Here is a 14,843-nt window from a genome sequence, read left to right as displayed (position 1 = left end):
GATATTTCATGAAAGTTTTATATATATATTACTTATTTACAATTCAAACACCAATAACTTACCCAAGGGGACTAAGTGCAACTCTATCCAAAGTCTTCCTATTTCACTAATTCTATTATTATGAATCCAAGCCCACCTATTGGGCCCACTTGGAAAAGTCAATCTCTGATATTTGCACCAAATGTGAGCACCTTTGCCATGAAAAGCACCCCAATCAATATTTTAAAATATATATAGTGTACTGTATATAGTTGCACAGGACCTAATCCGTTAAACAAACCATACTGTTTATTAGTCCTTTCACCATGTAAAATGTTTGTGTTCTCAGTGAAACATTTACTTTATTTCAAAACTGAACCAAAAATTATTATACAAATAATTTTAAATACTGTATAGAAAAAGCTTAAGACATGCTTCACTTGCAATTGGGCAACAGAGAAAGGAATCCCTCGGCCAGCATACCTTACTACACAAAATAAATGATGTAACGGGTATAAAAATCTAATAAGTTAAGGAAATGTAATAGGTAAAGACTGGTGTGCTCACCTAGCCGTGCCTATGGGGGGAGAGATCTAGTTCTAGAGAACCACCTTATAGTTATTGCACCCGGTACATTTACACTGTTTCTGTACTCACCTGGTTGTGCTTGAGGGGGGGGGGGGGTTGAGCTTAAGCTCTTTGGTCCCACCTCTCGACTACCAATCAACTGGTCAATAGATTCCTGAGCCTACTGGGCTATTTTATCTACATTTGAAATTGTGTATCGAGTCTGCCTCCACCAAATCACGTCCTAATACATTCTATTTGTTAACTACTCTGACCATGAAAAAGTACTTTTTTTTTTCATACCTCTGAACCCTTTTTTTAACTTTGTTTTGGGTTATGACAGTGTTCTGTCCTAAGTGCTGTTCAAGTTGCAAATAGTGGACTGTTTACAGCAATAATGCCTCAAGAGCATTCCACTTGTTTACTTCCCTCACTGAACACAAGTATTTTCTTAAATCTTTCTAGTTTCTTTGTGTTTTCATCTATTGCCAGATTACCTTGTTCTGTTATCTCTCAACCTGAAAGACTCATTATCTACTGTATTTTTCATTTTACTTTAAATGATCATATTCTTTTTCAAAAGAATGTATTCATAAACTCACGAATGACTGTACATTGATAATGACTTTGTATGAAAAGTTTCAAGCACATCATTCCTTTATTCAAGACAAAGATACTAACAAAAGCCTAATATTGTCTATATTGTGTACTGTATAATATAAATGACAAGGCCCATTATGAAATGATACCGAATGAAATTATTAAATTATAAGTCATTTTCGTTTACAATTTTGACATTGATAAAAACATTACAAAAGACAAGAAAACAAGTAACTTATTTTAAGGCAGAAAACCAACAAGACTGATTTCTGTCTACTTGTTCACAGCTCATCTCTTGTAATGGTCTCAGAAGCATAAATTTGACTTTCTCCATTGTCTGTGGTTTGAAATGTTGTGTGTTTCCATGCTGGTGCTACATATTCTAGTCCTGATCTAATGTGTGCCGAGTATAATATTCTCAGATTCCTCGTTTACATTCCTAGTTGCCATCGATATATTTGCCAGCTTCAATTATGCAGGTAAAGTGATGTGTGCTTCTAAGGTTAAACTGGAGTTATATCTATGCCTAGTTCCTTTTTTAATTTTGATTCTTTCCCACTTGCTTCCCTTAATTACCGTGATGGCAACCTTCCCCGTCGCCCAAACATCATTACTTTACATATGTTGATCTCTGTACAGGACCACCCTTAGGATCACATAATCACTGGTCTTCTGCCTACTCGTATATTTAGTATCGTCTACAAACACTGTCATGTTATCCTGCCTTGACAGGAAGGTTACTGACATAAAACAGGAATATTTGTGGAGCGAGACTGGGCAGTTGAGTCACTGATCCTTGGAATTGCCTCAAGGTAAGACCCTGCTTGTCCCTTCCCTCCACCCTAACTCCACTTCTCTCACTATAATCTTATTTCACATACACACTGCTCTCTTATTTATAATTGTTATCTGTCATTTCCCCATTATGCTGTAATATACAATCTAGAAAATACATTCACTGATTTAATAACACAAATTACTTACCATGCTTGCTTATGGCACATAACTAGGGACTAAAAAGAAAGTACAATATTGGACACTAAACCCGCACGTCTAAAGAGAGAGGAGGCGACGACATTTTGGTCCATCCTGGATCATCATCAAGTCGTCACTTCCTCTCTCTTTGCGCGTATGGGTTAGATGTCTAATTTTCAGCCACATTTTCGTGACTTATTCTTTGAACAGTACAACATTATTTATGGACACATGGTTACATACCCTTCCCATTTTACTAAGGTGGTTCTTATAGCCTCCAAGATCAGTGCCTGAATTCGTGGCTGTGCCAGTTGTTGCTCCACCAGCTTTATTCTGGTTCTGTGTCGCGGACCCGTAACCAGTCTTGAAGTCCTGAGTCTAAAAACCAAAGTAATCAACCTCTGCCATATTCACACATACAGAAGAAATTGTGCATTGATATCAAAGTTAAATCAATACATGGTAGTTAAGTTTAAACATTCAATGACAAATGTCTTAGAAAATAAAGTATTTGACATCTTCAATGATCTAACAATGTGCAATTGTCTACCTGGGAGAGGAGGACAAGATGGCAAAGGAGAAGGGGGACTGGAAGGGAGAGGTGGGGGCAACATAAGAGAATTGGGAGAGTGGAGAGAAAGGAGAGGAGGATAAAGGTAAGAGAGGAAGAAGATAGGAAGGGATACATGGAGGTGAGAAGAAAGGTAATGGGGATAGGAGAGGTACTAGAGAAGAGGGACCAAAAACTGGAAAGAAATTAGAGGGATGGAGGTGGACAGGAGTTAAAGAGTCTGTTGAAAGTAGGAAAGACATGGGAGAAATGGCATGAAAAAAATAAGAGAATGGCAAAGGGGACCGAAAAAGGGGGTAAGTTGGAAAGGAATAAGAGAAGGGAAGTAGAAGAGAGGAAGAAAGAGGGAGAGGCTGGATGTTGACAAGAATAGGAAGGACAGGAGTAAAAATATATAAAGATGGAAGGAAGTAAATAACAGGAAAGGGTAATAAGAGGAAAGAGTGGAATATGAGGGGAATAAGACAAGAAAGGAAGGGATGAAGAATGGCAAGAGAAAAAAGAATATGATGTGGGAGAGGAAGAGGTAAAGATAATACAAAACACACAACTTAAACATGAAACAATGATGTTAAAATATTAACCTAAACCGTTGGTACAAAATGTACATTTCTGCAAACAACTTTAGCAAACACTGGCACTTTCTTCAATATCAAAAGTACAACAGGAAAAGGCTAATACAAAATGTAGTTATGTAGGGTCTGGCAAATCACCCCCTAACAAGGATTACACCACTAAGTGTGATGACAAGGCTTATGGTGTTAAATAACCAGTCATGATGTCATTCCCACAACTAGTGACCTAATTAATTCACCAGAAGGTTAACCACGTCACTTCTCCTTTAGTGCTGTAACTCATTAAAGGGTGATTAGCCAATCCCTACATAATGTCCTACTTTTTGCCTAGCCTCTTTGTATTATAGTTTCACTATGTAAGAGGAAGCCAGTGAGTATTGCATCAGTGTAGGTACCTTTAATCCAACTTTACAAACTATGTGTTTTTTTTACATTAGTTTAAAATATGCCATTAAATAATCTATCTACTTGTACTTATAACAACTGTTAAGTGTAAGACAAATATCAAAGGCCTTCACTCTGTCAAGTTTTAATGTCTCTGACAATAAATTACTTATAAAATATGGAACAATATCTTATAAATTTACAACTGTACTTTGCATAAAACAACTATTACAAAAACAATGATCAAAGAAAGCAGAGACCAAAATAAAATGTTAATATATAGTGGTCACTTGGTAGTCCTGATCTTAGTGCTTCCAGTCTTAAGACACAGAAACCACAACAAAATCCGACGCAGTCCAATCGCAACAAAACATGATGCAGTCTATGTATTCAATCAATATAGAAAAATGACCTTACTACCAAAGGAACATCCAGACAACTTAACTTATCCAATTTTAAGTCATTATCGTGTTCTAACTTGGGTTCATGAATCAACAGAGTATATCCTTTTATCCATATATACACTTCAATTATGTTCCCTCATGCTTTACTCTGCATTTCTATGCATCTCTAACTTTTTGTAGGAATAGTTCCTAATTCTTGTAGATAACTTTGTAAAGTCTGTATAGTGTCCAAGAAAAATTACAGCCCTGCCTCACCGGCACGAACCTCACACTACTGAAATCCTTCATTATCCAAACACGTTCACTTTCAGTACAAAATTGTCAGTAGAATGAAAATTCTCATTTCTGAGGATTGTTTGTTAAACTAGTTGTGTTTATCATTCAGATGCACCGAACTGGATGCATCATGCAAACTTGTGTACTGAATCATTATGAAATAACAAGAACCCAATAGACTTTTGGAGCAGTCGGGCATGTGTACACCTAAGGAGTTCAGAAACATGCGTTCGATACTATGGTACGGCTTCAATATTTTCTCATGTTTATCGCAAGGTCTCTGTGGAGGAGTGTATTGTTGATGCAATATCCTCATACTCAAATTTATTTTATAGCAAATGATATAAATACATTTCACTTCCAATCTGAAACTAAAATACACCAAGTTCCTTGTCCTAAATCTATTATAAGAAAGAGATTTACTCTTTATACAGTGTACATGAAAATGAAAATCATTAACAAAATTTAAATAGTAAAACAAGTCAGAACAATTATTTAGAATTAATATATATAAAGTATTTATACATGCTATACATTTGGAATAAGAATGGCCCAATACAGTTTAATAACACTATATATTAATGCTAAATAATTTTTTATATTTGTTATACTATCTAAATTGTGTTAATGATTTTCATTTTCATGTACACTGTATAGAGTAAATCTATTTCTTATAAAATGTATCTTGGAGGAAGAGTTGGGATCGTTCTCGACCCTCAATCGGGAATACCGGGTTCAAATCCCAGGTGGGACAGAAATAAATGGGTAGTTTCATTTCAACTAATGCCTCTGTTCACCTAGCAGTAAAAAAGATATGCCGAAGTTAGTCAACTATTGTGGAGTTTTATCCTGGGGAGGGTCAGTAGTTCGACCTAAGGAGGATGGTCCTTGATACCAGCCTAATATACATACACAGGCTGCCTGTCCCCTGACAAAACTAATCATATAATGAATTAGAATTTGAATTCTAAGAAATTAGGTAAAAAATAAAGAAACCCAAAGATGACAAAAATAATATTCTTTGACGAGTACTGGTTGCATTTAATTAAAAAAAAAGTATTATGTTATGATTTGGGAACACACACAGCCTATTTTAGGTACTCTAGCCATATTCTATATTATAAAATGGAGATCAACCCCACTGGCAGTTGATTCCATCCACCCCCCCCCCCCCTAAAAAAATGTAGAGGATTTGTGTTTCCACAATCAATATTTTATTATGGCAAAGTTGGAAAGAGAAGTGTGTTTTAAGTAGAAATGTAACAAAATAAAGAGGGGGTGGGGGTAGGCTGAATTTTGACCCCCAATTATAAAGGTGTTTATAAAAAATACTGATGCAGCCAACGGATTAAAAGATTAACACAAGGAAACATGCCTTATCTACAGATATCATGTGTCCATAGATACAGGTAGATTCCTTGGACACGACAGAGGTGACAGGTAGATGACTCTTCCAACACGACAGGTGACAGACTCCTTGGATACAACAGGGATAAGTGAAAGTTGAACACTGCACACTTCTGCATACCTGGATACCTAGGCTAAGGTCAATTGCAACTTACATATGTGAATCCAAGAATGAAACCGACATGCTATCCACTTATAGGGTGCTTGCCGCACCAGCTAGAAGAGTATCTGTAACACTGCGCAAACAGTCAATAGTGTTCGTGCCTGAGGTGGTCAGGGGTGTAGGTTCAATTCCATTGCATGGCTTCAATATTTATTCATCCAGTAAGATGAATCTGTTAAAGAGTCAACACTCTCGACTCTATAGTGCACTATTTGCCCTGTAACAGCAGATAATGCAATGCTAATGATGCTCTCCCCTATGGCATGCCTTCCACCTTTTGGAGAAAAAAGGGGAGAGGGTACATCCCAATAAAAGGTATATTAGAGTCTATTTGAATGCATCAATACACACACAAATAATGAAGAAACAAGTTTCCAGCATTTTCTCTGTTAACTTCCAACTATCCAAAGCTAGATGGTTTGAATAATGTAAGTGAGAAAGCAGTGGATGCCAAAACCCTCAGCAGTTTCAGTGTTATATGACAAAAATTACAAAGAACACGACAAATGGAGTTCTTAGCCTCTAATTACACTTAGGCAATTACTAGCGAATGTCATAGTCTGCAGCTCCTGAAAAACCAAGGTATTGGCAAATATTAAACTGCCAAGACAGACAAAAGAAAATTTTAAGGCAAGTACTAAACAGCATAAAAGTCTGTGACCTCCGGGTAGTCAAGATCTTCATATAATCTAGAACAGATGTGATCTCAATTGAGCTGGATTACCAAGTGACCACTATATATGGATATAATTACAGTATAAGCACTATAAAAAAAATAAAAAATTGGTTTTAATCATGTTACTGTCTCTGAATCCTTTTAACAACCTGCTTTGATAGGGAATGAACTCCATGATGTAGGTTACAGAGTACAATGTACTGACAATGATATAAAGATATGAAGTCAGTAGATTTAATTCAAGTCATTTCATCTAACAAAGATTTAACAGAACATCTTAATTTACTGTTAGCTTCATATTTCCATATCTAAATTTCCATCTTGAAGAAAATTCCCAATGAACGAGTGCAACACATTCCAAATACTTCCTCCACTCCAGGAAAATAATAGCACATTGTCTTAAAAATAAACAAAATACACATTTTCTTTTATGTGGGAACTCTATGAGTCTCTTAATAAAACTGGAGCTGCCAAGATACGACTTATAACCCCAAACTAACATAACAACTACCGTCCACAAACAAACAGACGGATGGAGAGACAGCAACATGCTTACATTCCTCAGACTTCTCCTGTCAGAAATCGTAAGAGAAGACCAAGGTCTTACCTGTGATATATTATCATAGTAGTTCCCAGTGCCATACTGTAATTTGGGTGCAGCAGGAAACTGGTTCGTGTTTGTCCCTGTGTGGGTGTTGGTGACCGGAGGAATTTGAATGATAGTTGGAGCACCATACTGAGGAAATGAGTTCGGAACAGCTGCCATGTTGTGGTACATATAAAACGGTGGCATTGCTGCATTGCCTGTCGCCGTAATGTAAGTACCACCAGCTTGTGCACCCTAAAGAATAAAATAATAATAAAATATACATTAAAAGCAATCACACCTGTTAAAATCTATTACAGTATCTATGTAAATCATAATAGTCTACAAAGAATAGTAATCATCATCATCATTATCCTGTTTCCAACTCTCAAGGAGTGGAGATGCTTCAATATAACAATTAATTAAATAGGCTAAAACAGAAGCATGACATTTAATAGTTGAGTGAAAACAATGAGTTGTCTACCTACACCCTGTTTCTCCAATCATGTGTTTCAAAACAAGAAATTTAATATAGTGTACAAAAATAAAGTACTATTTGATTAAGTGTGTAAGGAGTACAGCATAACGAGCAGACTGATTAAAGGAGAATTAAAAAGAGGGGTGGTTATCAGGTGGTGGGAAGGTGGTCAGTTATTTTTCTTATTAACATTTCCACTTAAGAAAAATACAGTACATCGAGTCATTACACGTTCTGTGGAGAAGGGGTGCATTTTTATATTATATCTTATTATATATTTTATATATATTTATATATATTATATATTTTATATATATATATATATATATATATATATATATATATATATATATATATATATATATATATATATATATATATAAAATTTAGTTAGTTGGTGATGACTGTGAAGTGGGAGAAAGAGCAAGTAGTGGATATGTAAAGTACTTGAATATGAATACATATTTGATATGTATTTTGAATATGAATTAATGGGTATGAACTGTTTAGCATCAGCTTTTGTGTAAAGTTTTCAGGGAGGACATACAAGTGATTGCAAAATAACACCTGCTAGATAACTTCTGTACAGGTGACTAGTTGTAGCCAAAGAGATTTAGAGAAAAACCTCGTCTCTTACATCGGCATTGAACGATCAGGGACACAAAGTGACACTTACCAAGTGTCACTCAATTTTGATGAGTAACTATGTATTTTATACACAATTTACCAAGGTAGAAGTGTGTATATAATGTTACCCATTGTTTATATACAATATGAATATGAGCATGCAAAATAAATTCGCGAATACCTGATTATGATTTCTATATTTCTCTATTTACAAACCCCTCTCTTGTAATCCTTTGCTATCAAATCAAAATCTAGCCTAATCACAAATAAAATATGATGCACAAATCCAACACTACCAGAATCCCTCCTCTACAGTGATTTTGTGTAGCATGACCAATTATACACAATTAAGAGATCAGCGCATCTCGCATTGTGTTCGACTTCCCTTGTACTGAACAGACACCCACAAGTGTTGAGGTAGCTGCATAGCAATTGTTCCCTTGTGTAGGCAAACAATATTTAACCTTTACTGCTGTGAAGCTGTTATGCCATGGACACAGGTTGCACATCTAGCGTCTACCTGTTGACATGACATGACATACAGTGGTGTGGGAAAAAGTAACATGAGCTTCAACCAAAGGTTGTGACAGCAACATTCACAGCTGCAAGAGTAAATATGACAAGAACCTTAAATACCAGAAGTGCAAAAGAAACAGGTACAATAGCTAGGTCACTCCTGGAACTATATTTTTTTCCTCGTGTGTATATGTATGTATGTATGTATGTATATGTATGTATGTATGTATGTATGTATGTATGTATGTATGTATATATGTATGTATGTATATGTATGTATGTATATATGTATGTATGTATATGTATGTATGTATGTATATATATATATATATATATATATATATATATATATATATATATATATATATATATATATATATATATATATATATATATATATAATATATATATATATTATATATATATATATAATATATATATATATATATATATATATATATATATATATATATATATATATATATATATATATATATATATATATATAGCCATGTCAATACACTCTTATTTCACTCATACTTCAAAGGTCTTCACAACACCCCAAGATCCCTGAGGAAATGTGATGTTTGAGCAAGCAGCACAACTAGGAAGCAGAAGGGAGTGATGGGGTAAAAACAGGAAGTGGGAAAACATGTGTTGCACAAGATATACTGTACCAGAACAGCAGTTCAGGCCGCCTGTGATAACTTAACACAGTTGAACTGTCTCTTGTAATTGACCAACTTATTCGTGCATAGACAAAGATACAAAAACATTTGAGAATCTCAAATTTGTACATTTAATTTGTACAAAGGGTCAACAAATCATACTTTCTTATGTACCCTTAATTACTTACTTGCTGATTCATTGTGGAGGGAACTGGTGAAGAATTCTGGTCTGTGCGGAACTTGGCATCAGCAACAGAGTAAGCAGTTGATGTCATATTCCCATCCCGCCCAGTAGCTAAGCTGGTTGGAGCCTGCTAGTTGATAAAAGAAATTTAATGTTTACATGTTTGATATAAATCAAATAGTTCTTTGATTTCAAAATCAATTTCTAATATGAAACATACAAATAGGTGATTATGCAATAAATTTAAATTTTGATTAAAACAATTCTGGTTGTCAATAATTAACCTATATAGTACTGAAATCAGCTGTTCCAAAGTCAAGGCTAGAATGACAGAAAAGTGTAAACCTAGTGACAGCCCTAATTTGAGTACCAGTATGTAAAATATAATTTATACCAATGACAGTTCTTTTAGAAATGAGTGAATGCATTATGAAGACTAGCTGAAAACAGTTCTGGGGGGAGAGATGGTAAGGTAATTATCAGGAGAAAGCACTAAGCCAGTACAACTATACAAGCACCTGGAAGGGATATCAGGATAAAAATTTAAGAGGACAGGAAAGGAACGGTGTTCAACCCCTTGGACTGTCGAGGATTGAACACAACCTGCAAGAAGCAAGACTTAAGAGCCCAACTATACAGTCCAAGTGGTTGCACAAAGAAAACGTAAATTTTGTCAGAGATGTTAATTTTATGTGAAATAGTGAGGTCTATCAAAGGTCTGAGGTCAAATTAAAGATAAAGGGGGTAATGAATTGGAGAGGAAGGAGAGATAATGAGCGGGAGAAAAACTCAAATGGCTGTAATACCATGTGTGGCATTCGCTGCTGCAGCAGCTGGAAATCTTCAAGAGAATACATAGGCTGTTGAAGTCCTGTGTAAAAGGCTGGTGGAAGGGCACCCTGAAGTGCTGCCGCAGGTGGGGAAACATATTGTGAATGTTGCGCCATCATCTGTTGCGCTTGCTGCTGCTGTTGCTGCTGCTGCTGTGCTGCTGTTGCTGCTGTTGTTGTTGTTGCTGCTGCTGCTGCTGCTGATGTTGCTGCTGCTGGTGTTGCTGTGCCTGTTGGTGATGCTGCTGCTGTGGCTGTTGATGTTGATGCATATGCGGTGGTTGGTGCTGGTGTACACCAGGAGGCACAGTACTGCCCAAGCCACTTATAACTTTACCTGCAAAGTAAGTACCAATTTAATTCTTATTAAAACAAGATTATGTCTCTCGCCAAATGTAAGTGTAACCCAAGCTCAGAGAGATCGAGCCAAATAAGAGACAAATGTAAATTATTTTTGTTATATAACAAAATATTTCAGTCAAAACGAGGTTTACACAGCATTTTAATAATTCAGCTTACTACAGTAATTGCAAGCAAACCACATCCACATGGATTTTACACAACATGAAGAGGTATTTAGAAGTAGAGGGAATACTTGAAAAATGATAGGAGGGGATTGAAAGGAGTACAGTACATATGTAAACAAGATTGTTTCTGGAAATGTCCCTTCAGTAATTATCCAGTACTTATGCACTGATAGTGCTAAACCTTAAGATCGTGCCAAGCCTCCGAGACCCACTCTCGCCTATCAGGCTGAGTTTGGCTTTCTAAAGGAGGCAAAGGGAGCGTGTTGCTTAAAGGGGCAACTAAAAACTGAGAAAAACCAATCAGTGACAGACAAAACAAACCCCAGGCCCTAAAGAAAATGAATAAGATGAACAACGCTTAGTTCTAATTCACCCAGCCATCATCACCTGGTAGCTTCAGAGAATGTGATCAGTATAATAACTAGGAGTTATAGGATAACTAACATATTGAGAGAATTATGCTCAAGTATAAATAATGAAATAAACTTTGGATACAAAAACAAAATTAATGTGACCACATTTTAGTCCATCCCAGACCTTTAAGTAATGACATAGTGAGAGAGGGAGTCATTACAAGGCCAAAGGAAAAATGAGGTGAAAGTAGGCGAGAGGAAGAGGTGAAGAAATAAAGCACAAACATTGAGCCAACATAAGAACATTTCACACACATGGGTTGAGATATTGGGTTTTCAGTCATGTCATTCTGCTTTAATCTCTGCACATGCTTATGTTCACACATACACATGTGATACAAAAGCAGTGAGGAAAATCTAGAGGTTTGTCTGATCACATGCAGTGATCAGACAATGTAGTGATCACATGTAGTGTAAGGCTGATTCCTCCTAAGAATCCAAGAGGTAAAAGAGTAAAAATCAAGGTGTGAATGTTGCACGAGAACAAAAGGAGAGTTGATAGTGATCTTTGAGGAAGATTATGAATGAAGCTAAGTTCCACCAAGGAAATGTCAGGAAATGCTCAAACTGAAGAATGAGAAACTGCATGGAACAACACACTACAGTGGTGGCAAGACTTGACGGTATGAACGTGTGGGATAAGATTAGAGCCTCATCAGTAAATATCTGTTGTGGGAGCCGGTCGGCCGAGCGGACAGCACGCGGGACTTGTGATCCTGTGGTCCTGGGTTCGATCCCAGGCGCCGGCGAGAAACAATGGGCAGAGTTTCTTTCACCCTATGCCCCTGTTACCTAGCAGTAAAATAGGTACCTGGGTGTTAGTCAGCTGTCACGGGCTGCTTCCTGGGGGTGGAGGCCTGGTCGAGGACCGGGCCGCGGGGACACTAAAAGCCCCGAAAGCATCTCAAGATAACCTCAAGATAACCCCTTAATGGGAAGCTCCAGGGAGGATGTAAGGCTATGGGAAGATAGCTCGAGTGTTTACAATGAGCATTTACAATGAAAAACACACAGGGACAGCTCTGGGCTAACAATTATACTTAAGAGGGAAGGAGCTGCTAAGTTTGAACAAATCTAAATAATAATAATGTTATAATAAACCCCACTACTGTCTACTGTAAGACTCATTTGCTATAATTCTTCGTGGTCTTAGCCAGCACTAAAAAATTCCTAAATTATGGGAACATATTTCAACATAATATAACACAATATAGAATACTGAGGTTAAATATGCATTTTGGAAAGTATACAAACAGTTAAATGATTAGACATAGCATGTTGAACACAAGCATTCAACATTAAAAAATGACTACACAATTTTCTTTCAGTTTAACTGTTTAACTAATGTGTTTAGTGCTTACTACATTAACATCTGTAGTATGTAATGTAATATACAGTAATTGTATCAAATATAAACAAGAAAATTAGATAAAAAGTAGTCTATATCTAGCAGAAAATTACGCAAAATATTAAGATGAAGAGATCATCTATATTAACTTGTTTAATGTTATCATCATACACATACAACTGCCATGAGGAATCATAGGAACCCGGGAGATGTGACACAAACCTGGCACTGAAGGCTTCGAGGGTTGGACAGGATGTGAAGTGGCTGAATTTAGTGAAGCTGAAAGAACTGCAGGACCCGTACTGTTACTAGTGCTGTTGCTGCTAACCGATGCACTGGTTGACAAAGTACTGGAATACGCAGAGCCCCCCGTTGACGTTTGCTCTCCGTAACTCTGCAGGAAATTGGGCAAATTTGATTTAATTTCAAAACATTCTTTCTTCTTTCAGATTTTGATGACTATGCCACATCAAGAAACTTTGGTTGCTCAAAAGCAGCCAATTTAATTATAATTTAAATGTTTTCGTACTGTGCAGACTAAGAAATTGCACACATTCAGTCTTCAAATACAGTACAGTACTACAGTTTATTACAAAATCATAACATTTGAACAAACTTTTAGAAAACATTTTAAAATAATAACTATGGCCTAGTCATGTAAGTACAGCACGATAATATATCTTGTTTGACAAAAGTGGTCCAAGTGAGATACTTGTGTGAAATCTTGCCATACCTTCCCCCAACAAATTTTGCCCGAGTAAAAATACCATAAAAAGAATATAGAAACATCATGCTATCACATTCAGTTTCAAATATGGAGTTGATGTCATCCTTTTTACATACATGTCTGGTATAAATGTTAGAATTTTACGTAGAACTATATGTATACTCGTCTTTTTTTTTTTTTTTGTTATCCAATTCTTGTAACTGCTATGCACAAAGAATAGGTTCCTTCTGATCTTCACTCGCACCTTCCTTCTTTATTACCATATACTTGTTAAACTAAAATCCATTTGTCTAGCCATGCCTGGAGTTTCCTCAGCATCCCCCTGCAGCACTGGACAGTCTTCAGACTTTAATTTTTTGATTGCTAAACTATCATCTATAAACATTTATGTACAAGCTCACTCCATTGGCTTTGTTTCTTGTCAGTCAGGTACTCCCTTACCCAATTCAGTCTCTTTCTAGTTAATGCAGTTAGTTTTTTAATTTATTTTATTTTATTTTATTTATATATATACAAGAAAGTACATTGGGATTGTGAGGATACATAGCATAGTAATTACAATCTTGTAAAGCCACTTGTACGTGCAGCGTTTTGGGCAGAAATAATCTTATCTTAATCTCATACTCAAGCTTTTTTTGTAGAACAGTATATAAATTTGTTTGCAGCCTAAAAAAAAAGACGGAGTTTATACAACACAGACATACCTCCTCTAAAACAATGTTCTCCTTCTACACACCTTCCCCTTTGTTTGCTCCCCTTGTTACAAAGCTTTGCTCTCCCTAGGTGCTTCATTATTGTCTTCCTCACTACTTGTTTCAGTTTCCAAAGAATGCATGTTAATGGCCCTGACCTTAAGAGGTTCAAAGTTGTTCCCTTAAATACTGTAACTACTTATGCCTTTATCCAGATTTCAAACAGTTCTCCAGTTCACTGGGTTACAACAGTAAGGAGCCAACTGAGCTAAAAAGGGCATGCATTGCACATGCACAAGTGCCTAAAGAAAAACTTAATTAAAATAAGGCATTACTGAAGTCTCAACACTAGAGTTATTTTGCCAAATCTGTCAATATATATTCAACCTTAACCAATATAACTGAAATATCTGTCAATCCCTAACCAATCTCTATCAATCCGCCTGATGCCATTAATTCTTATTTTGAGCTACAGTACCTTTAGCCGTGCAAAAAGCATCACAAGTACCTGTGTGGTATCCTTAACAGAGGGAGCAGTTGATAGCCCAGCCAGTGTCTTAGGGGTTGATATGGAGACCAGAGGCGAATGACTAGAGGCATTAACATAGCTGTTCTGGTACTGGCTACTACTGTTGCCCGCACCAGTGGCCTGGTGAAAAATTAAATATAT

General features: G+C 36.3%; 1 protein-coding gene across 1 annotated transcript in view; it reads right to left on the bottom strand.

The window, feature by feature from the left end:
- Window positions 1-14,843, bottom strand: part of lig (ubiquitin-associated protein-like lingerer) — a 56,940-nt gene that overhangs the window by 14,101 nt on the left and 27,996 nt on the right. Inside the window, exons 11-17 of the mRNA XM_069319331.1 lie at window positions 14,682-14,822; window positions 12,977-13,148; window positions 10,671-10,803; window positions 10,443-10,593; window positions 9,641-9,766; window positions 7,185-7,418; window positions 2,365-2,499 (exon numbers count right to left, since the gene is read on the bottom strand). Of these exons, the coding sequence (XP_069175432.1) occupies window positions 2,365-2,499; window positions 7,185-7,418; window positions 9,641-9,766; window positions 10,443-10,593; window positions 10,671-10,803; window positions 12,977-13,148; window positions 14,682-14,822 (1,092 nt within the window). The remainder of the gene's footprint in view (window positions 1-2,364; window positions 2,500-7,184; window positions 7,419-9,640; window positions 9,767-10,442; window positions 10,594-10,670; window positions 10,804-12,976; window positions 13,149-14,681; window positions 14,823-14,843) is intronic.

The sequence above is a fragment of the Procambarus clarkii genome, chromosome 92 (genome assembly GCF_040958095.1).
Source record: "Procambarus clarkii isolate CNS0578487 chromosome 92, FALCON_Pclarkii_2.0, whole genome shotgun sequence".
Lineage (NCBI taxonomy): Eukaryota > Metazoa > Arthropoda > Malacostraca > Decapoda > Cambaridae > Procambarus > Procambarus clarkii.
This window is presented reverse-complemented; position numbering and strand designations above follow the sequence as displayed.